General features: G+C 41.4%; 1 protein-coding gene across 3 annotated transcripts in view; it reads left to right on the top strand.

Annotated features, from left to right (window-relative positions):
• The window catches only part of LOC126259558 (neural cell adhesion molecule 2), a 623716-nt gene that overhangs the window by 444567 nt on the left and 154583 nt on the right, over positions 1–24566 (top strand). For all 3 annotated transcript variants that reach the window (XM_049956450.1, XM_049956452.1, XM_049956451.1), the window contains exon 10: positions 22887–23189. In XM_049956450.1, coding sequence (XP_049812407.1) covers positions 22887–23189 — 303 coding nt within the window. The remainder of the gene's footprint in view (positions 1–22886; positions 23190–24566) is intronic.

Here is a 24566-nt window from a genome sequence, read left to right as displayed (position 1 = left end):
GGAATCCCTGATGCGCTGATGCAGTCCTGGAGAATGGCGTATTGTATCACAGCCGTCCACAATACGAGCACGAAGAGTCTCTACATTTGGTAACGGGCTTGCGTAGACAAGAGCTTTCAAATGCCCCTATAAATGAAACTCAAGAGGGTTGAGGTCAGGAGAGCGTGGAGGCCACGGAATTGGTCCGCCTCTACCAATTCATCGGTCACCGAATCTGTTGTTGAGAAGCGTACGATCACTTCGACTGAAATTGCAGGAGCTCCATCGTGCATGAACCACATGTTGTGTCGTACTTGTAAAGACACATGTTCTAGCAACACAGGTAGAGTATCCCGTATGAAATCATGATAACGTGCTCCATTGAGCGTAGGTGGAAGAACATGGGGCCCAATCAAGACATCACCAACAATGCCTGCCAAACGTTCACAGAAAATGTGTGTTGATGACGTGATTACACAACTGCGTGCGGATTCTCGTCAGCCCACACATGTTGATTGTGAAAATTTACAATTTGATCACGTTGGAATGAAGCCTCACCCGTAAAGAGAACATTTGCACTGAAATGAGGATTGACACATAGTTGGATGAACCATTCGCAGAAGTGTACCCGTGGAGGCCAATCAGCTGCTGATATTGCCTGCACACGCTGTACATGGTACGGAAACAACTGGTTCTCCCGTAGCACTCTCCATACAGTGACGTGGTCAACGTTACCTTGTACAGCAGCAACTTCTCTGACGATGACATTAGGGTTATCTTCAACTGCACGAAGAATTGCCTTGTCCATTGCAGGTGTCCTCGTGGTTCTAGGTCTTCCCCAGTCGCGAGTCATGGGCTGGAATGTTCCGTGTTCCCTAAGACGCCGATCAATTGCTTTGAACGTCTTCCTGTCGGGACACCTTCGTTCTGGAAATCTGTCTCGATACAAACGTACCGCCCACGGCTATTGGCCCGTGCTAATCCATATATTAAATGGGCATCAGCCAACTCCATATTTGTAAACATTTCACTGACTGCAAAACCACGTTCGTGATGAACACTAACCTGTTGATGCTACGTACTGATGTGCTTGATGCTAGTACTGTAGAGCAATGAGTCGCATGTCAACACAAGCACCGAAGTCAACATTACCTTCCTTCAATTGGGCCAACTGGCGGTGAATCGAGGAAGTACAGTGCATACTGACGAAACAAAAATGAGCTCTAACAAATTAAGCTTTCCGGACACATGTCCACATAACATCTTTTCTTTATTTGTGTGTGGGGAATGTTTCCTGAAAGTTTTGCCGTACCTTTTTGTAACACCCTGTATATGTATGTACACGTTGAATTCTGGCTTACCACAAGCTGCATGTAATTTCGAGTGAATCATCATCGCAGCCGCATCAAATATGTATTTTTAACTCTAGTAATAATTTCGGTATTTCCTCCCATTTTCATATGCATCACTTGGCGGCGTCGGTTAAAGAAACACTAACCGTCATTATCATATAATACTAAAGGTGATGAGAATGATTTCTTCAGCCGACGCCGTATGATATTCGACCACTTGAAAATTGTATAAGGCCCGAGTCCGGTAATGGAGCTAGAAATAAAATTATGTTGCATTTGAGGCGGTTCTGTTAAAATGGCGATCACCTCCTGGGTACCATCGTCACCTTTTTCTTTGTTATGTGTATTTTTGTCATAAAATTTATCCTGCTTTTCTAGAGAGCTTGTTCTAAGTGGAAGCACTGTCTAAAATATTCTGTGGTTCCGTAAAATTACACAATAACGATTCGTTCCTGTTGATAACGCTGTCGCTGGCGAACAACGTAAGAGTGGTTATGATCCTTTGTGATAAATTGTGTACGTGAATTTAAAACATTAGAGATGCTAGTTCACTTCCTCGGAAAGTTCACGGTATTCTATCCGCTTCTATTCAGCGTTCGACGTACTGCTTGACGTGGTATGTACATATTTATGAAGATACTTAATGATGGTTATCAGTCTACTATGTAGTACTGTACCGAACTCTTTTTGAAAATCTAGGCAGATGAGCTCTAACTGTTCACCTGGATCTACTATTTGCAAAATATCGTCTTTCCGAAGAATAACTTTTCCTGAATCCATGATGCTGCCTGATAATCACGTGAAATACAGCAGTAGTTGATAAACAGTCAAGTTCAGGCTCACAGGGCTGATTTGTAAGCTATGAGTAATGACAGTAAACTCATTTCGCCTCGAGTTATTTCAAAATAATTTCGGCTAGCTCCTGTGCACACAGGAAGGGAAATAACTGAGCGAAACTAGTAATAAAATACCATTTACTGCCAAAAGATGCACCAATATTGATCGACCCGTTCAGAAGCATTAAACGGTGGCCACTGCGCGACTTAGATTACAAATCTGAAAAGGGAAATGCAAAGGCTCAATCTAGATATAGTAGGGATCAGTGAAGTGAAGTGGAAGGAAGAGAAGGATATCTGGTCAGATGAGTATCGGGTAATATCAACAGCATCAGAAAATGGTATAACAGGTGTAGGATTCGTTATGAATAGGAAGGTAGGGCAGAGGGTGTGTTACTGTGAACAGTTCAGTGACCGGGTTGTTCTAATCACAATCGACAGTAGACCAACACCGACAACGATAGTTCAGGTATACATGCCGACGTCGCAAGCTGAAGATGAACAGATAGAGAAAGTGTATGAGGATATTGAAAGGGTAATGCAGTATGTAAAGGGGGACGAAAATCTACTATTCATGGGCGATTGGAATGCAGTTGTAGGGGATGGAGTAGAAGGAAAGGTTACAGGAGAATATGGGCTTGGGACGAGGAATGAAAGAGGAGAAGGCCAAACTGAGTTCTGTAACAAGCTTCAGCTAGTAATAGCGAATACCCTGTTCAAGAATCACAAGAGGAGGAGGTATACTTGGAAAAGGCAGGGAGATACGGGAAGATTTCAATTAGATTACATCATGGTCAGACAGAGATTCCTAAATCAGATACTGGATTGTAAGGTGTACGCAGGACCAAGTATAGGCTCAGATCACAATATAGTAGTGATGAAGAGTAGGCTGAAGTTCAAGACATTAGTCAGGAAGAATCAATACGCAAAGAAGTGGGATACGGAAGTACTAAGGAATGACGAGATACGTTTGAAGTTCTCTAACGCTATAGATACAGCAATAAGGAATAGCTCAGTAGGCAGTACAGTTGAAGAGGAATGGACATCTCTAAAAAGGGCCATCACAGAAGTTGGGAAGGAAAACATAGGTACAAAGAAGGTAGCTGCGAAGAAACCATGGGTAACAGAAGAAATACTTCAGTTGATTGATGAAAGGAGGAAGTACAAACACGTTCCGGGAAAATCAGGAATACAGAAATACGAGTCGCTGAGGAATGAAATAAATAGGAAGTGCAGGGAAGCTAAGACGAAATGGCTGCAGGAAAAATGTGAGGACATCGAAAAAGATATTGTCGGAAGGACAGACTCAGCATACAGGAAAGTCAAAACAACCTTTGGTGACATTAAAAGCAACGGTGGTAACATTAAGAGTGCGACGGGAATTCCACTGTTAAATGTAGACTAGAGAGCAGATAGGTGGAAAGAATACACTGAAAGCCTCTATGAGGGTGAAGATTTGTCTGATGTGATAGAAGAAGAAACAGGAGTCGATTTAGAAGAGATAGGGGATCCAGTATTAGAATCGGAATTTAAAAGAGCTTTGGAGGACTTACGGTCAAATAAGGCAGAAGGTATAGATAACATTCCATCAGAATTTCTAAAATCATTGGGGGAAGTGTCAACAAAACGACTATTCACGTTGGTGTGTAGAATATATGAGTCTGGCGACATACCATCTGACTTTCGGAAAAGCATCATCCACACAATTCCGAAGACGGCAAGAGCTGACAAGTGCGAGAATTATCGCACAATCAGCTTAATAGCTCATGCATCGAAGCTGCTTACAGGAATAATATACAGAAGAATGGAAAAGAAAATTGAGAATGCGCTAGGTGACGATCAGTTTGGCTTTAGGAAAAGTAAAGGGACGAGAGAGGCAATTCTGACGTTACGGCTAATAATGGAAGCAAGGCTAAAGAAAAATCAAGACACTTTCATAGGATTTGTCGACCTGGAAAAAGCGTTCGACAATATAAAATGGTGCAAGCTGTTCGAGATTATGAAAAAAGTAGGGGTAAGCTATAGGGAGAGACGGGTCATATACAATATGTACAACAACCAAGGGGGAATAATAAGAGTGGACGATCAAGAACGAAGTGCTCGTATTAAGAAGGGTGTAAGACAAGGCTGTAGCCTTTCGCCCCTACTCTTCAATCTGTACATCGAGGAAGCAATGATGGAAATAAAAGAAAGGTTTGGAGTGGAATTAAAATACAAGGTGAAAGGATATCAATGATACGATTCGCTGATGACATTGCTATCCTGAGTGAAAGTGAAGAAGAATTAAATGACCTGCTGAACGGAATGAACAGTCTAATGAGTACACAGTATGGTTTGAGAGTAAATCGGAGAAAGACGAAGGTAATGAGAAGTAGCAGAAATGAGAACAGCGAGAAACTTATCAGGATTGATGGTCACGAAGTCAATGAAGTTAAGGAATTCTGCTACCTAGGCAGTAAAATAACCAATGACGGACGGAGCAAGGAGGACATCAAAAGCAGACTCGCTATGGCAAAAAAGGCATTTCTGGCCAAGAGAAGTCTACTAATATCAAATACCGGCCTTAATTTGAGGAAGAAATTTCTGAGGTTGTACGTCTGGAGTACAGCATTGTATGGTAGTGAAACATGGACTGTGGGAAAACCGGAACAGAGGAGAATCGAAGCATTTGAGATGTGGTGTTATAGACGAATGTTGAAAATTATGTGGACTGATAAGGTAAGGAATGAGGAGGTTCTACGCAGAATCGGAGAGGAAAGGAATATGTGGAAAACACTGATAAGGAGAAGGGACAGGATGATAGGACATCTGCTAAGACATGAGGGAATGACTTCCATTATACTAGAGGGAGCTGTAGAGGGCAAAAACTGTAGAGGAAGACAGAGATTTGAATACGTCAAGCAAATAATTGAGGACGTAGATTGCAAGTGCTACTCTGAGATGAAGAGGTTAGCACAGGAAAGGAATCCGTGGCGGGCCGCATCAAACCAGTCAGTAGACTGATGACAAAAAAAAAAAAAAAAATGGAATGCACCATGAAGGCACATACTGAACACTGTCTCTCTTAGATGCCACATTGCTCCCGAAATGTCGTGTCAGAAAACTTTTGTCAGTCCGGCCAAACTTCTGTTGTGGATGTTCCACCGCGATTGTAGTTGATGGTGAAGTTTGACACGTTATAAAACAACTGAGCTCCTCACAGTCGAGCGTTACTTTCTCTCGCTACCTCGGAACACCCCTCAACACCAATAGTACTTTTCATAGTAAGTTCTGCTACAGTCAATATTTTCGTCAAACAAGAATAATTTTCCATTAATAAGATATTCAACGCAAAAGACGCTATGAAACTTTATAATGAGAAATTCGTTATTGAGGCGAACCCCTGCGATCTGGAACGAGGCGCTACCATAATTTCTCGTAGTATGTTGTGACGCGGAACGTTCGCTGCCGTTTCCAGTTCCCTAACAGGCCACGAAGAAAAATTACTGAGTAATGGGCGCGCGCTCTTATTTGCCGAAAGTTACAACGACTTTCATTTTAGCGGCAAACAGGACGACAAGCCTTTATCCCGGCGGACAACTTTCCAGTGCGACTCTTTAATTAACGCATCCCATTCACTGAAAGCTCAGCCGCTGTTTAAGCTAATTTGTATGGCAGTTCCTTATTAAGTATGAGCACGGCTTTCGGCTAGCAAACTCCTACTTTATTGCAGCTCTTGTTTCTGCAACTGCGCTTTGCCCAATTCTAACGTAAAATATCCAAGTACTTATTTCATTAAAAATTAAATGAATCTTACGTAACGTTCAATTAAAACGGAATAAGAGAAACGATTCACTGCATTCTCGAATAAATTCTTGATGTTCTCCTTGCGTAATTAATGCCTTCTAAAGAAAACTTGAGCGAAATATGGACCACGCTGAGGTTCCTAAACTGGCTTGATGGCCTGAGTGGTCGATCTATCCAGCGATTCGTTTCGTGCCATCTCATCCACGGCTAAGAAATCCTAAGCATGTTTCCACCTCAGTGCACTCAGTATTTCTTAGGTATTATTTAGACTTTCCCAACAACTAGGTCTTATGAAGAACAGTATGTTCCAGTAGTATCGCTTGCCTCATTAGCTACAACATGAGAAATGATACAGTGAATCCTGGATTTCCTTGTTTTGTATAACCTGACGCAAATGATTCTACTTGATGCTATTTGTAAATGTTTCTACATATTAATGCCGGTAGCCGACCAGAGGATGTAAGCTAAATATCTGCAAAAACTAAGTCCTGCATACGCTTTCGACTGACTACATTGGGACCCTAACACCTGACGAACATTAACTGAAGTCATGAAAACTTATTTTAAGAACTGTCATTGTCATAATATGTAGAGAAAAAGATCTTAATCGACGATATGAGGACTTCAACAAATTGCAGATAGGTGTCAGAAGGTCTTAAGGGTGATAATCTATCCAGCTAATCGACGAGAGTTTCATTGATCTCTGAATAATTTGAGCACGAGAAAATCTGTAGGACTCGACGAGATATCTTTGGAACCAATAAACTGAGCACCGAAATGGGTAAACAGAGCAAAAAATAAATGAAAAGGTGGCGACAGAAACAGAAGAGCTTTACTGAACATCAGTACATGGGAAGAGTGGCAGAATTGAAATAATTGAGTTATCTAAGAAGCAATATTCATTTGGGACAACATAATACTTGTGAAGTACGGACAGATTTGGTAATCAAATGAGCGCTACTGGCATAAATTATTTTCGTGACACTGAGGAAGAAGTTTTACGAGACTTTACTTCTGCAAAGGAACATTGATGTGTAATTTGAACACTAGCAAAACTTCTGAGCTGTATAATCGTAAGGCTATTATATTTGCATTCAAGTTGAGGTGGTCCTAGAATCTCCGTTTCTCCATCTTGATTTAGGTTTTCCATGTGTTCGTTGAATTATATCACTCTATTCCGTGGCCCGTGTCCTGCTACAAAGGCACCCCCAATCCTAATTATTCTGTCCTTTGCCTTTAATCGAAAAGTGTAGTAAGTGGCCAGACATAAATGAAAATAGAGTTACCAGAATGAAAATCTGTCGAAATAAGATTATGGAAAATACCTTGCCAGGATAATAGATATAATAGTTAAACATCAACTTATTAATCTTTCTTTCGTTCTTAACTTGGCACGAGAGAGAAGCGAATTAAGCAAAATTGTAAGGTCGTGGCACTGAAAATAATACGTTTGTGTGAATGAAAAAATTAGTGCAAGATGTGTCGAAGGTGATGATCAAATAATAGTAATATCGATGGTTGGAAAAGTAAGAAGTCGTAATATGCCTTTCGAAATCAAGCACAAACTAAAAGGATCTAGAAACGATTATTTTATTTCTTCAGCTAAATGACGAACGTGTTTCATGGGGACGTCACCTAGAGCCACATTCAGCCTCATATTCGTAAGTCAACGAGAACTAAGTTGATACCTTTGAAGACAGTGATACATCAAAATCGGCAATTTTCAAGTAACCCAACAGCCACTGTGTCAAGTAGGGGCGGGCCAAATACAGAGGTACGGAAGAGAAAGCGAGGTTGTCTTGAATGACGAACGATTTTCGTACCACGTCACTGTTGCTTGTGCGATTCAACAGATGTATCCTGAAACTGCCTTCGATTTTTCTTTATACATCATTCTGATATAGTGGCTTCTAAAACTGCATCAGCATATCTTTTTCCTCCTTCATAACCTGCACTATTGTAGGTATAACTCCAGACAATCGTTCCTTTTGTGAATAACTGTAGTCTATTTTCGACAGAGTAAATGAATATGTCCGCCTCCCAGCGCAGAAAAACCCAACCATGCTCTCTCTCTCTCTCTCTCTCTCTCTCTCTCTCTCTCTCTCTCTCTCTCTCTTTCGCCCCCTCTCCCTCCCTCCCTCCCTCTCTCTCTCAGACCGTGGTATAGCGTTAATGCACATATACAGAAGCTGGCAGTATCGCGTACACAAGGGGAATACTTTGGCGCAGCTGTAATTTGTACTCATGTGATTCACTTGGAATGTTTTCCGACGTCATTACGACCGCAAGACGGGAATTAACACGTTTTGAAATCGGGGGGTCGTTAGAGGTAGACGCACGGGACATTCCATTTCGGAAAACGTTAGGGAATTCAAAATTTCAAGATCTACAGTGTCAACACTGTGCCGAGAGTACCAGACCGCCCACCACGTACAAGGCAGTTGCCGACGGCTTTCACTTAACGACAGACAGCTGCGGCGTTTGAGTAGAGTTGTCAGTGCTAACAAACAAGCACCTCTTCGTCAAATAACCGCAGAAACCTATGTGGGACATTCGACGAACGTATCTCCCAGAACAGCGCGGCGAAATGTGACGTTAATGGACAATGACAGTAGACGACTGACTCGAGTGCCTTTGCTAACGCAGCACGACTTCGCTTGCTGCGCTTCTCCTGAGCTCGTGACCATAACGGTTGGCGCGCGGGGTAGCCGCGCGGTCTGGGACGTCTTATCATGGTCCGTGTGGCTCCTTCCGTCGGAGTTAAGAGTCCTCCCTCGGACATGGATGTGTGTGTCGTCTTTAGCGTTAGTTAGTTTAAGTTAGATGAAGTAGTGCGTAAGCTTAGGGTCTGATGACCTCAGTAGTTTGGTCCCGTAAGACCGTACCATAAATTTCCAAATTTTTTACCATAACGGTTTGACCCCAGACGACTGGAAAACCATGGTCTGAGCAGATGAGTCCCGATTTGAATTGGTAAGAGCTGACTGTAGCGTTCGAGTGTGACGCAGACACCACAAAGCAGTGTGCCTTGTCAACAAGGCTCTGTGTAAGCTGGTGGTGGCTCCGTAAAGGTGCAAGCTGTGTTTGCAAGGAATATTTGATTCTCTGGTCCAGTTAAAGCCATCGCTGACAGTGTGAAGCCTTTTACGGAGCTCATGTTCCCAAACAACGATGGAATTTGGCCACCCAGATCGCCCGACATGAATCCCATAGAACATCTACGCGCGATAATCGAGAGGCCAGTTCATGAACAAAATCCTTCATTGACAACACTTCGGCGATTATGGACGGCTAAAGGGGCAGCATGGTTCAATACTTTTTGCAGGGGAATTTCAACGACTTGAGTCCATGCTACGTCGCTGGGCAAGAGGAGGTCCGATGTGATATTAAGAGGTATCCCATAACATTTGTCACCTCAGTGCGCGCGCACACACACACACACACACACACACACACACACACACACACACACACCTAACGCCTTAACATGTACACACTCTCTTATACATCTTTACTTTGTGTTTCAACTATGGACAACATTGTTCCTGAACAAATCCAAAATATGACGTTAGTTACTATCTCTTTGGATCCGTGTAGTACTGAAGGCAATTAATTTTTCGTGTTGTACGCGTTTTGCCTTTATTATATGAAAGGATTCTTGAGTGGCATGAAATATCTGTATATTTGTGTTTACACAGTTTTATTTTACATGTTGCATATTTTACAAATCTGGCACTTTTGATTTTCTATGACTTCATCCTAGCTTAAATTTGTAATACATTTTCACAGACACTGTGCCACATAATTATGTTGTTGTTCCGGTTTTATAGCTGGTCTTTTGCTTTATTTGCAATTGAAATTTCATTTGCACAGCACTAGGAAATCAAAATTCAATTTCTCGATTTTATCTTTTGCTTGTTGTTGCGAACTGTTGAATGTTACAATTATCGCTCATTGTTGTTTCTCATTACTATCGTGCTTTTTTCTTTACTATGTAGTAGTCAAGCACCGTAAGAATTAAAAATGTGGTATGAAAAGTTCTTCGTATGGTATATGGTCAGCAGTAATACATTGTTGGATAGTGTGAAATGCATGTCAGGTATCAGAGCAAATCATAACATTTTGGCTGCGTATAAATTCAGCGAGATATCGTGATGTTAAAATATCTTCGTCTGTAATTAGTTTTGGATTACGTCTGCCGAAAGATTAAGACATGAGGAATCAGACTGAAGAATAAAATGTCAAACACACAATAGCTAGATAAATGGTACGTGATTATGACTTCGATCACAGTTCGTAAATAACACACCAGCTTCTTTAGCACCAGTTAATAGCAGAACACGCAGGTGTTGCATGAAAGCGACATGATAAACAGTACCAAAATGAACTTTTTACTAAGTACAGAAGCTTAAATGATGGATCCTAACACCTTCACAAAAGGATTGTTGGTAAACATGAGTAGCAAAAAGCCCGCCCAGTTAGCTGATTGGTCAGCGTAACGGAATGTCATACAAAGGGGCCCGGACTCGATTCCCGGCTAGGTTGGAAATTTTCTCCGCTCATGGATTGGTTGTTGTGTTGTCATCATCATCATATCATCCCCATCGACAAGCAAGTCGCCAAATTGCAGTCAACTAAAAAGATTTGCACAGGCGACCGGTCTACACGACGGAAGGCCTTAGCCTCACGACATTCCATTTCAGTAGTAAAAAGAATGAAATAATATCTGTAATTAAGATAAGACGTATGTGTGTGTCATTTCTTCATGCTAAGCAAGTTTTCAGAGTCCTTATTTGAACTAGATAAACCCTTCATGGCAGACCTCGCGTGTATTTGAAATAAATAAAGCAAATAAAATATACTTCCTGAATTTTCCGCCATGTTCTCAGCAACTGTCTTCCTTGGAATAGGCACAGGCTTTTGTCTTCACCCATTTTGTGTCCATATTTCTCTCTGTGTTTGACTTCGTTTGCATAATGTAATATAGGATTTTATTGGGTAGCCTTCATCTCTCATTTTGTTCACATTTTGCTTCTTCCCATCTCTGTATTTAGTTATTCTCTCATTGGCAGCATATACATTGAATGCATTCCGAAGTTTTTATTCAATTTCTTCTTGTTCGCCTGCTGGATATCTCACCTTTCGCGCTCCCGTACATCTATAAAGGCAACATTGTAGTTATACAAAATTTAATTTATTATCTTTTCGGGAAAAGGACACCTGAGAGATAGAAGAAATATAAAAAAGGGTTATGCAGGGGATGTGAATTGGAAGACGGTTTTATAGAAACGGAAGAAGAAATGAAGATGATATGGACGGTATGACAGCGGGAGAAGAATTTGAAACATCACTGGAAGACCTAAGGCAATACAAGGGCATTTGGGGAGACGACATTCCATCGGGATTTTTGAGATTCTTCAGCTATGTCAAAACTACTCCACCCGGTGTACAAGAAGTATAAGAGACGCTAAATAATCCCAGACATAAAAAAGAATGTTTCATTCCTTATTTTCCGGCGATGTATGTCCGGGGAGAGCGGAATGTTTCTTTCACCTGCAGGGCCAGTGCGGTAGGCGTCGCACAGTAGCCCGCTGTGAGGTAATTTGGCAGCGTCACGGGCAGGGAACCAGCAGTCAGGAAACGCGCTCTGTCAAAGTGTTGGGTGTCATTTAGCGGTCGCGGCGAGCACCGGTGCGGTCGCGACCTTCCGGAGAGCCGATGCGAGAGACAGTCTAATTAAACGGTTCCGGCGGCCGGATAAACAGCTAATCCGAAAACGAGCCCAGGGCACGGCGCGGGGCTGAAACCGGAGTGGCAGATTTATCGAGGTTATTAATTTCCATTTCGCTGCCGCAGCCTCTCTTCCCATGCTTACCCGACGTAGCGGTGGTTCACCAGCAGCATTTCATTTGACAGATGTTACAATATCGCGCGTATCGTGCGCTACTGCAGTGTAAAGCGTGTTAAGGGCGTTATTTCTACCTGCTTTCAGGTTTACAGAAGATAGTGAGAAATGAGTGGGTAATGGAACGTTCACACGAATTTAATTCAGACAAACCGATCCAGAAGCTCGTTCGGTTATGCGTCCGATTAATAATCTAGGAGATTGGTGTCGGATCATTGATTAGACGTCGCTTTTATATGTTGGTTTTCATTGAACTTAGACAAATTCTTTACTCTCCTGTTCAATATTGCATTACAACATTTTTTATTTCGTTACCTCATATTAACTTTGAATTTTGGAACACCGTGTTTCACAAGGTTTCAGTTCCTTCAAATCAATTTCCTAAATGTCTGTCTCCAAGTTTTCTACATGATAGCGCTATATATGTACTACAGCTGTTGCTGGTTTCTTTCTTACTCATTCAGGTCGTCAGCTAGCTTCAATTGTAGAAAGCTTTCTGTATCTGCATTAGTAAACTTCTTCCTGTCCGTTCACGTATTAGACAACCTTTGCATAACTTCTACTAAGTAATTTTCAATATCCGAACAAATCATCTAAATGGATGTACAGGGTGACAATTATTGAACCATGTGAAATAAAATCGGCATAATCTCTGAACGGTTTGTCTTAGAACGTTGGCCGCGGGTCATGATTAGTTTCGCTAGTAAGGTTTGGTTTAAAGACGAAGCCCACTTTCATTTGGATGGCATCGTCAATAAGCGAAACTGGTGCATTTGAGAAACTGAGAATCCGGATTTCGCGATCAAGAAGTCTCTTTACCCTCAGCGGGTGTGTGTGTGGTGTGCAATGTACAGTCACGGAGCAATCGGAGCGATTTTCCTTGAGGGCACGATGACTACCGAACGATACGTGAAGGTTTTGGGAGATGATTTCATCCACATTATGTAAAGTGACATGAATTTCGATAGGATGTGGTTCATGCAAGACGGAGCTCGAGTCCATCGAAGCAGGAGTGTGTTTGATGTCCTGGAGCAGAACTCCGGAGCCCGGATTTAGGCTCTAGGGTACACAGAGACCACTGGCATGGACATCTAATGGCCGCCATATTCTCTGCATCTGAATACATGCGACGCCTCTTCGTGGGTCTTTATTAAACACAACTGCAAAACCATTTCTGAGCTGAAAACCACCATTCAGGAAGTCATCGACAGCATCGATATTCAGACACTTCAGCGAGTCATGCAGAAATTCGCTAGTCTGCGCCTCATCATTACCAATGATGGCAGGTATAGACAACATGTCATAACCTAAATCCGAATATCTACAGTGACTTTTGCCTGCTGAATAAACGAGTTTGTAACTAATTTACGTTTTTTTTTCTTATAGTTCAATAACTTTCACCCTGCACGTATGTATATATGTACTGTAAGTGTGAACGTTCCACTTTTTATCCTAAACCACAGGACTGATTTCATCCAAATTTGCTACGCATATCGTTTACTGTCTGAAAAGAACCGCTGAGACAGTAAGACCATCTCCTTCTCAAAGGTGCGGGGATGGGGTGAAACGACAGTGTCGCCCACGATGTGAGAATACCCATATTTCAATCACCCAGTATTTAAGAATGAAATCACTTAGAGGCTTGCAACGAAGTTTACATATAATGTCATAACCTTATGAAACCTTTACTCGCTAAGGACCACCACAAAACGATGAATGGAAAAAAGTTTATCGATTACTACTGTTCGTGCACTAAAAGTACCACATGAAACATGACGGATTCATTAATTATTTCTTTACTGCTAACTGTATTTGTGACACATTTTGCAGACAGTATTCACATGTACCATCGTATGTACCAGAAAAATTATATCATTGTAGGAGACTCGTTCAGCAGATAAGACGTCATAAACACTGAATGTGTAACAAAGCATCCCTCATGTGTTAACTTTTAAGTTATAATTACTTTGCTACTAACTCTAGTCGGAAATACATTTCTCATGAAGGTATTTGCACATCTCACTAAATGTATCAATAAAAACGTTTCAACGTATGACACATAGTTGAGGCGATACATTGAAGCGCCAAAGAAATTGGTATAGGCAGGCGTATTCAAATACAGAGATATGTAAACTGGCAGAACATGGCGCTGCGGTCGCCAACGCGTATATAAGACAAACGTTGGTAGATCGGTAACTGCTGCTACAATGGCAAGTTATCAAGATTCAAGTGAGTTTGAACGTGGTGTTATAGTCGGCGCACGAGTGGTGGTACACAGCATCTCCGACGTAGCGATGAAATGGGGATTTTCCCGTACGACCATTTCACGAGTATAACGTGAATATGAGGAATCAGCTAAAACATCGAATCTCCGACATCGCTGCGGCTGGAAAAATATCCTGCAACAACGGGACCAACGACGACTGAAGAGAATCGTTCAACGTCACAGAAGTGCAACTGTTCTGAAAATTGCTGGATATTTCAATGCTGGGCCATCAATTAGTGTCAGCCAGCGAACCATTCAACGAAACTTCGATATGGGCTTTCGGAGCCGAAGGCCCACTCGTGTACTCTTGATGACTACACGACAGAAAGCTTTACACCTTGCCTGGACTCGTCAGCAGCGACAATGGACTGTTGATAACTGGAAACATGTTGACTTGTCGGACGAGTCTCGTTTCAAATTATATCGAGTGGACGGAAGTGTACGGGTATGGAGACAATCTCATAAATCCATGGACCCTGCACGTCAGCAGTGGACTGTTTAAGCTGGTGGAGGCTCTGTAATGGTGTGGGGTGTGTGCAATTGGACTGATATGGGAACCCTGATACGTCTGGATTCGACTCTGACAGGTGACACGTATGTAAGCATCCTGTCTGGTCACCTGGATCCATTCGTGTCTATTGTGAATCACTATGGACTTGGGTAATTACAGCAAGACAATACGTCACCCCACACATCCAGAAAAGCTACAGAGCGACTCCAGAAACCGTCTTCCAAGTTTAAACACTTCCACTGGCCACCAAACTCCCCAGACATTAACATCATTGAACATATCTGTGATTCCTTGAAACGTGCTGTTCAGAAGACATCTCCACCCCTCGTACTCTTTACAGATTTATGGACAGCCCTACAGGATTTATGGTGTCAGTTCGTTCCAGCACCGAGAGATGGGGTGATGGAAATGGACAGAGAAAGAGGAAATGAGAGATGGACCAACGGAAGACTGGAATAAATACATATCAGGACAGAGCCAGGTACTCTCGCTAGTTGATATGTAAAAAGTTTCTAATGATATTCCTTTCAATTCTGACTTCATTGCGTTAGTTACCGAAATTATGTGAGACGTCACCTCGTAAGAAACTATTCCGTCTATGCATGTCTCATAACAGTGTTATTTTTCTAATATGATAAATCTGGCTCCAAGCAGCCAAAATATTTTCTTATAATTCATTTATGGCATGATCTGTCTTTCCGGTAAGGTAACAATAGAGTTTGACACAGACTGCCATTTGTATCTTCAGACTGGTCATTTATCACACTATATGCTTACCTACCAACTATGTACGCACTAACAGATAGAGTGAAATGTTAAAATTACTTGCTTTCATGGTTGATGATGCGGTCCTTTCATCTAAAGGAAAGTAAATACATAAACATTCATCTAGTAGATGAGATCAAGGATAGAAGTTAGAGATACTAAACATAGGGGTAAATGAAGATTTCGTCGATGAGAGTATTGTGAAACATTATGTTACTGATTTTTATGTTATGGTGAGAAACAGAATTAGGGAAAAAAGCTAGACCTGCTTACTTTAACTTCTTGCATTCATTAATATATAAGGCACAGTACGTTTCAGAAGAGAGGATACAGGGAAAGTATTCAAAGTATTCACTGCTTAAAATGTGTAATAAAAACAAAGTTTCTTCACACATAGACCTCCTGAAAGCATCCTGGAGTACCTCCTCACAATAAACATACTGTACACGTACTCGCTTAGAGAGTTTATAGTCAACAAACCTTCAGTTGAGAAGCAAAATGCAGTATAAAAATATAATATTTTAAGGAAAACTTACACACAATACTGCTCTGCATGAACATGACGCAGAATGTAGTGAAACAATGAAACAGAAAATTGTGTTCAGAACGGTTATCAAAACAATAAGATAACTTAAGATACACTAGAAAATGCTACTTGCATCACAAGTCCGTCCGCCGATGATGGATCCTAAAATGTGATGAATGGGAATTTTTAGCGGGGTTACAGGTAAAAATTGATTTCATGTTTGGTGGGGGCCATGTTTATTCATAATTAATCAAACCATATGTCGCACCTTCACTGATTGTGTGCAGCACATCGGAATGACTGAGTGGTGGACACAGAAAGTAATATCAAACAGTAAGCAAGAAACACCATTAATACATGGTCTCTCAGCGTGCAGAGAGCAGGCAGTGCACGGTGGATGATTGACAGCTGTCTGAGATTGAATGGCTTGGTCCTTCTTTGAAGGTCGAAAGGAACGCCTCAGTCTGCTGCCGAGGACTATACGGCCAGCGCTTTCGGCTTTCACGTAGTTACGTTATGTGGGGATCGCTTCTGAAACCGGGGGGGGGGGGGGGGATTTTTACATGTGGCACTTACGAAAGATCATTTTGGAGGTTAAAATGCGGCACCAGCTGTATATAATTTTTTTTCCGTTACCAGATTACAACAAGTTGTAAAAGACTTTTAAAAAACATGTGAATCAGAGAAAATTATGCTCACGTAAATAAGTCATAAGAGCTGTGTAGCCAGGAACATGGAACCGAACATTTGTTGTCACGCCAAACCAGTTAGCCGGTAAATAGGGGTTAGTTAATGAATCTAAATCAGCGGGACGTGGGGATGCAAGTTCAAAATAATAGCTGGAGCCTAACCACATTACATTACGTCAATCCTCTGGTAAGATGAAGATAACTATAAACCGTCTAAAGACCTGATGAGCAGTTGGTTTAAAGACAAGAGGGGATCTTGCATCGAAGTTGCACAGTAGCCAAAACTTTTCATGTAGTGGCTATTTTAGAGTCTATTATACTTCCACAATACATTTTTATACAGATGTCACAGGAAGAAGTGGTTTTCAGAGCCATGAAACCGGTTGTGACGTGATAATAAAAAGATTAAATTAGGATGAACCGGCTTGTTAATCCTCAAGATGATCAGGCACAGCTGTGGTTGCCCTGTCCACATGGTTTTCTGCAAACTACGGAAGGGTCGGAAATCTCACTTAGTCGCTCAGCTGCAGGAAACATGGTTCGCCTGTTACATTTCTCAAGATGGCACTGGTTTAAGGAAGGAACGTGTTTCCATAATATAGAAAGCCAGCTGGTGACGAGTCCCCTCTCTCAATCAGGAGCCTTTCCCAGTAAGATAACGTTGCCACGTCCGGTCTGCCCGTCGCTCGAATTTCGAGGCCGGATTTCCACAAACCACCAACAAGTACTTAGCGGTTCCTTAAATGCTTAAATCCAGTGGTTATAAGTCACACTTTGTCTTTTATACTTTACCATTCACTGGAATAAATAATCCTGAAATCCTGCTACACGCTATTCTCTAGCTGTGTTAAACTTATCATTATAGTACAATTATGAGGCCTATATACAATTAGGTAAACGTCCACCATGCAAATGTACTAGCTGTTGAATTATGTGTCTCATTATTTGGCCCAGTGACTCAATGATATGTTCCTTGTCATAATAGACTCTCGTATATGTTCTCACGAGAATAAGTGTAAGACTAATCTTCGTGTTCTCGACCTGGAAACGACAGCACATACTAAATCTCGTAAATCGTAATACAAACGTATTTGTACTTTAGTTTACGTATACATGTGACTGCAACCATTCCGTAAAGCATATGTAAAACATTCTCGGTTTTCTTGCCTCGTCAATTCAGTATAAAATCTCGAGCTTTCGACGATATTCTCCACCGTCATCGGCAGTTGCTCCTGACGATGACGGGGGAGGCTATCGTCGAAAGCTCGAGATTTTATTCCGAACTGACCCGGCAAGAAAACCAGAATGTTTTACACATAAGTGCCGTCGCAGAAGTTTTCGATCTCATTCCGTAAAGCACATTGAAAGGAATAACAAGGTAACGAATTCGAACCATTTAGCAAACTACGTATGTATATCATATCTTTATAACAAGACCTACAGTAAATGTAAGAAGTTTAAAGCTGACATTTTGAAGAACGATATTGAAAATTCTTCTAGGTAGAATGCAAGTAACTGTAGTTAATGATAATGCCACCAACACGCTACACGCTACGTCCGTTTTTCATTGAAAAGGCGTTTTACAAATTTTCTCGTCACAGTATTGCACAGCGTAACGCTCTCGGCCATTAATTCGAAAGGGTTACTACAGCTACAATATGTAAAACGCCATTATAGACGGTAATGATTAAACCATAGCGACATCGCCAACCATAGAAGTAGCTTTGCAGATACTGTGACTCTCTCATTTTGCAGTACGGTGATTGTTCAGAAAATGTTATCAACGGACCTGCGATGACTGCGCTTACTGCAGGCAAATAGTAACTTATGTAGACTAAGTAGTTATTAACCCAAAAGCGAAAGGAGGCGGTGCTTTTGATGTGTTCATGAGTACTATTTCACGGAAAGTGTCTTTAGTTATTCCAAAATCTTTGTACAGTTTGATCTAAAGTCTTACACGAACTCATTCCGCTTAAATATGTGACTAACATTTGCTACTGCCAGGAACAAGGGAATAACGTAGGCACACACAGCCCCCATAGACTATTGTTCCGCGATACAGGCTTTGTTAGACGATGTTATTGAATTTTCATGAATACGAAAAGGCCTTTCAGTTTGATGTAGCTAGTCCTACTGTTATTCAGACGATTCATTCAACATTCTGGTAACAAATCCTCTTCCTACATCACAGGCAGCAACAATATAGTACCATTCACTAAACACTTAAAAATGTAATCATGAATACCCCTTACACTAACAAAAAAAAAAAGAATCTGCTAAAAGTATGTAACTCTATAAATAGAAACTTCAGACATCGAATGTTGCTAACGCAGCCACAGACTTAAAATGCAGCATCAGTCAACGAAGGTGACAGTCAGTACCTCCGATTTCAATAGCACACAGTTTCAGCGATGCATACCCATGTTGCTGTTGCAATTTTTCTGATGCCGTTAACGCATATTCCATTATGTTCTATTGATTTTTAATTATACCCTGGAATTCTGTGAAAAAATGTTTACTTGGTCCATCTACCATCTATTTGCCTATTGTAAGTAAGCAGACAATGAAAACCCGAAAGGTGGGAAGAATTTATAGAGGGGCTACACAATGGAAGTTAACAATTAAAGCAACGCTACAGAGCGTGATGAGGAAGTAGGTGAAGATAAGTTGGGAAATACGATATTGCGAGATGAATTTGACACAAAGTTGAAAGAGCAGAACAATGCCCCTGGAGTAAGCGACATTAACTGTGAATTACTGAGATCCTTCGGGAACCAGACAAAACTTTCCACCTGATGTACGACTTACATGAGATAGGAATAATACCCTCGGACATCAAAAACAATGTAATAAATTCAGTTCCGAAGAAAGCATCATCTGACAGGCGTAAAAGTTACAGAACTGTCAGGTTAATACGTCATAGTTGCAAAATACTGCCACGAATTGTTTACAAAAGAATGGAAAAACTGGGAGAAGCTGGCCTTGGGAAATAACATTTTGGGTTCCGTAGGAATGTAGGAGCACGCGAGGCAATATTGACTCTAAGACTTATATTAGGATATACGTTAATGAAAGGCAAAACTACGTTAATGGATTTAGAGGAATTTTCTGATGAAGTTGACTGGACATCATTGTTTGTAATTCTGAGGCTAAAAGGTGTAAAATACTGCGAGCCTGAAGATGATGGGTACGAAACTCACCGGAGCGTCGCGACAGGACTACGTCATCTTTGAGCTGATCACCCTAGAAGGTTTTATCACGGCTTAAGATTACTGATAACTTGTACAGAAACCAGACTGTAGTTCTAAGAATCAAAGAACATGAAATAAAAGCAAACGTTGGAGACGTATTGAGGCTAGTGGCCTGCCCCCGACGTTATTCTGTGTGAACACTGAGCAAACAAAAAAGAAAGTCAAGGTGTAATTTGGAGACGGAATTAAAGTTCACAGGAAAGAAATAAAACGTTGAATTATCCCGCTGACACTGTATTTCTTTTTAGAGACCGCAAAGTACTTGGAACAGTTTAATGGAAAGGATAGTCTCTTGAAAAGAGCTTATAAGTAAAAGTAAAGCATGGGTAATGGAATTTAATCGAATTAAATTACGTGATGCTGAAAAAATTGGATTAGGCACTAAAAGTAGTATATGAGATTTGCTATTTGGGCAGCAAAATAACATAATAACCGAAGTACAGGGGATATAAAGGCAGACTGGCAACAGCACAAGAAGCTTTTTGAAGAAGAGAATACTATTAACACATATTACTAATTATAAAGTGTTTTCCAAACTATTCTTCTGGTGTATACCATTGCACAAAAGTTAAACATAGACGATAAAGCGTTCAAGCAAGAAGAGGGCAGAAGCTTTTGAAATGTTGAAATGTGGTGCTACATAAGAATGCTGATGATCAGATGGGTAGACAGAATAGAGAACCGAATTCGGGAAAAAGAAATTTACGGCACACTTGATTCAAAGGAGGTGTCTGATGATAGGACATGTACTGGGCAGCCAGGAATCGTCAATTTGGCAGTGGAAGATAGAACTGGGGGGGGGGGGGGGGATAAAAAGTAGGTCAAAATTAAGTGCTTGGCAGAGGATTTGTCCAACCATCTTTAAGCTACTTCTCTGTAATTCCACTCTCGAAGAGAACGTGGGAAAAGCGAACAGTTATATCTTCCCTTTCGAGCTCTGATTTTTCTTACTTTATTACGACAATCATTTCTCCCTGTGTAGGTGGGCACCAAGAAAATACTTTCAGATTCTGAGGAGATATTTCGTGATTCAAATTTCATGAGAAGATACTGCCGCAGCAAAAAACACCTTTGTTTTAATGAATACCTCCCCAATTCATTTACAATATCCGTGGTACTCTCTCTATTATTTCGCGATAGTAAAATACGATCTGACCTTCTTTGAACTTTTTCGATGTCCTCCGTCAGTCGTATCTGATGAGTATCTCATACCGCACAGCAATACTGCAGCAGTGGGCAGACAAGCGTAAGTAAGCAGTCTCTTTAGTAGACATTTTACATTTTCTAAGCGTTCTTCCAATAAATCACAGTCTTGGTTTGCTTTCCTGACAATGTTATCGTATGTAAGCAGTCTCGTTGTAGACCTGTTATATTTTCTAAGTGTTCTGCCGGTAAGTCACAGTCATTAGTTTGCTTTCCCCACAACATTGAGTATGTGATCGTTCCAGTTTATGTTATCCGTAACTGTAATCCCTAAATATTTAGTTGAGTTTACAGTCTTTATATTTGTGTGATTTATCCTACAGAAGAAATTTAGCAGATTCTTTTAGTGGTCATGTGGATGACTTCACAATTTTCAAAATTTACAGTCAAGTGCCACTTTTTGCACCATACAGTCTTGTTTTGTAATTCGTTTTGATCATCTGACGACTTAACAGACAGTAAATGACAGCATCATCTGCAAACAATCTAAAATGACTGCTTAGAATATTTCCAAAATCCTGTATGTAGATTAGTGCCAACAGAAGGGGTTATAACTCTTCCTTGGAGAACGTCCGATATTACTTCTGGTTTACTCCATGACTTCACGTCAGTTATTAAGAACTGTGACCTTTCTGACAGGAAACCACGAATCCAGTCACACAACAGAGGCGATAACCAATAGGTGGGCAGAAGGTGTCAAAACTCTTCTGGAAATCTAAAAATATGGAATCAGTTTGACGTCCTCTGTCGATAGAACTCCTTACTTCGTGAGAATAGACAGCTCGTTGTGTTTCACAAGTACGATATTTTCTGAATCCGCCTTAGCTTTTTGTCAATTATCGTTTTCTTCGAGTTGATTTATAACGTTCGAACACAGTGTATGTTCCAAAATCCTATTGCAAATGGGCATTAGTACCAAGGGTCTGTAATTCAGCTGATTACTCCTGTGTCCTTTTCTTGGTGCCGGTATGACTTGTGTAACTTTCCAGTCTTTGGGGATCTTTCAACCAGCGAGTGGTTGTATATGATTGATAATTATTAAGCTATTGTATCAGCATACTTTGAAAGGAACCTGACGTGTACAATCTGGACCGGTAGCCTTGCCTTTCTTAAGTGTTTTAAGCTGTTTCGTCACATTGAGGATATTTACTTCTAAGTTACTCATGTTGGCAGTTGTTTTTGATTCTAATTCTGGAATATTTACAATGTCTTCTTTTGTGAAGGAATTTCGGAAAACTGTGTTAAGTAACTCTGCTTTAGTGGCACTGTCATCACGATTGTAATCACGCAGTGAAGGTATTGATTGCGTATTGCCATTGGTGTACTTTACATACCATCAGGATCTCTATGGGTTATTATAGCGATTTCTATATAGAGTTTCGTTGTGGAAACCATTAAAAGTATCTCAAATTGAAGTTCGCGTTAACTTTCGAGCTTCTATAAAACTTCCCGGGTCTTGGGTATTTTGCGTTCCTGTAAATTTGGCGTGCTTTTTTCATTGCTTTTGCAGTAGTGTTCTGAAGTGTTTTGTGTACCAAGGGGGATCAGTACCATCTCTTAATAAGTTTTTGGTATATACCTCTCTACTGCCGTTGATACTATTTCTTTGAATCCACTTACTCTCGTAAAAACATATCCACTTTCTGGACATTCTGTACAGATTCATGTTGGAGTGTCTCGTCCCAGTTAGTAACTTTTCAGCACTCTTTATTTTCAGCCACAGTGAACGCTAGTCAGCCGTTGTACGAACAGCGCAGGTGCAATTTTGAGTAAAGTTTGGTGTACCGCGTAACAGAGGATCTGCGTGTTTGACACAGGGCGGCCGTTCCCGCTGGTGAACTGCACCGTGGTGAACCAGACGTCGGACTCTCTGCACGTGGAGTGCCTGGAGAGCTTCGACGGCGGGCTGCCGCAGAGCTTCCTCATGGAGGTGCTGGAGCTGCCGCAGCTGCAGCTGCGCCGCAACGCGACGGCGGGCCGCGCGCCGCCCGCATTCGACGTCTTCGGCCTGGAGGCGGGCGCCAGCTACCAGGTGCGCCTGTACGCCGTCAACGCCAAGGGCCGCAGCGAGGCCTACGTCATCGACGCCGTCACGTTCAAGGGCGTCGCCAAGTTCACAGGTCGGTACCGGCGCGCACTCTGCACCTCGTTCCTTCGAATAACGCGAGCCGCATGACAAAGACCACACTTGGGGCCCGAAGATGGAGGGAGGGGCAGTTCAAGCAGTCACGCAATACAGGGCGTAACAGAAAGGTGTGGCCAGACTTTCAGGATAGATTCTGAGTCTGGTAATTGCGCCTAGGTCGGTAGTATCAAATGCCGTTCAGTGGAAGGACTGGACCTTGGGTAATCTACTCGTAAAACATCATTCACCATGTCCACAGCTCGCGTTCTAGTGGCGAGCGTTGCTGCCTCTGCATCATGGGGCCCGGGTTCGATTCCCGGGTGGGTTGGGGATTTACTCTGCATCAGGACTGGTTGTTTGTGTTGTCTTCATCGTTCCATCATCATCATTCATGACAGTGGCTAGATTGGACTGTGTAAAAGAATTATTGGACTGTGTAAAAATTGGGACTTTTCTCGGGCGCTGATGACCGCGCAGATGAGCGCCCCATAAACCAAACGTCATCATCATCTTCATCATTCACCATTAACAGTGTCGCCACTTTATAATATAATAAAACAATTGCAATATATGATAATAAAATGTTGAAATGCGTGGCTTTTTAAAATGTATTGAATTAATGAGATTAATTTTTCGGCATGAATGACAAGCACAATAAGCTGAGCTATGCCTAGAAATAAGTTCGTATTAGTTCATATTATTTTGCAGGGCGAAGTAGTTTCTTTCACCTCTGTAGATTTGTGCTTACCATTCTTTATAATGGTACGTTTGGTCGCCTTGTTCACCTTTGAAGTCTTGACCGTGTTCCCATTAAGCTTATCGGATCTTCGTAATTTTCCAGAGTACACAGGTGGGCTTCAGTTCTTGTAATTATCGTACTTTTTGAAATAACAACTCACTCGAACTTTCTGTTAATAAAACAATACTGTATTTTTCTAAACGGCGCGCATAATAAATACATACTCCTCACTTATTCATAGCGACTTCAAAATGGCGGTCTACTATTACTTGCTAAAAATGGCGTGCTTCTCACTCGTTCACTAGCTGAGCGCGAACCCTTCGTTCCTCCTACTGGTACCAGAAAAAATCCTTTGTTTTTTAACAACTGAAAATCAAAAATACCTGACGGTAGGCTTAGGCTCTATGATGGGCTACCGCTTCATCTTTTCTCTTTGCTTTTAAAGAAGACGAAAACATAAAAGAAATGCAAAAGGTTTATCACAACAGCAACAACATATTTATTTTACACTCAGAATTTAAAACGATTGACAGTAACCATTTCGGACTTCAACAAAGTTAAAGGTTTTCTTGTTACTTTACTGTCCAAGAAAAATGTGAGTGGACTCAAATTTTAGCAGCTTGAAATTACATG

The sequence above is a fragment of the Schistocerca nitens genome, chromosome 5 (assembly GCF_023898315.1).
Source record: "Schistocerca nitens isolate TAMUIC-IGC-003100 chromosome 5, iqSchNite1.1, whole genome shotgun sequence".
Taxonomy (NCBI): Eukaryota; Metazoa; Arthropoda; class Insecta; order Orthoptera; family Acrididae; genus Schistocerca; species Schistocerca nitens.
Note: the sequence above shows the minus strand (reverse complement) of the source record. Positions and strands in the feature narration are given on the sequence as shown.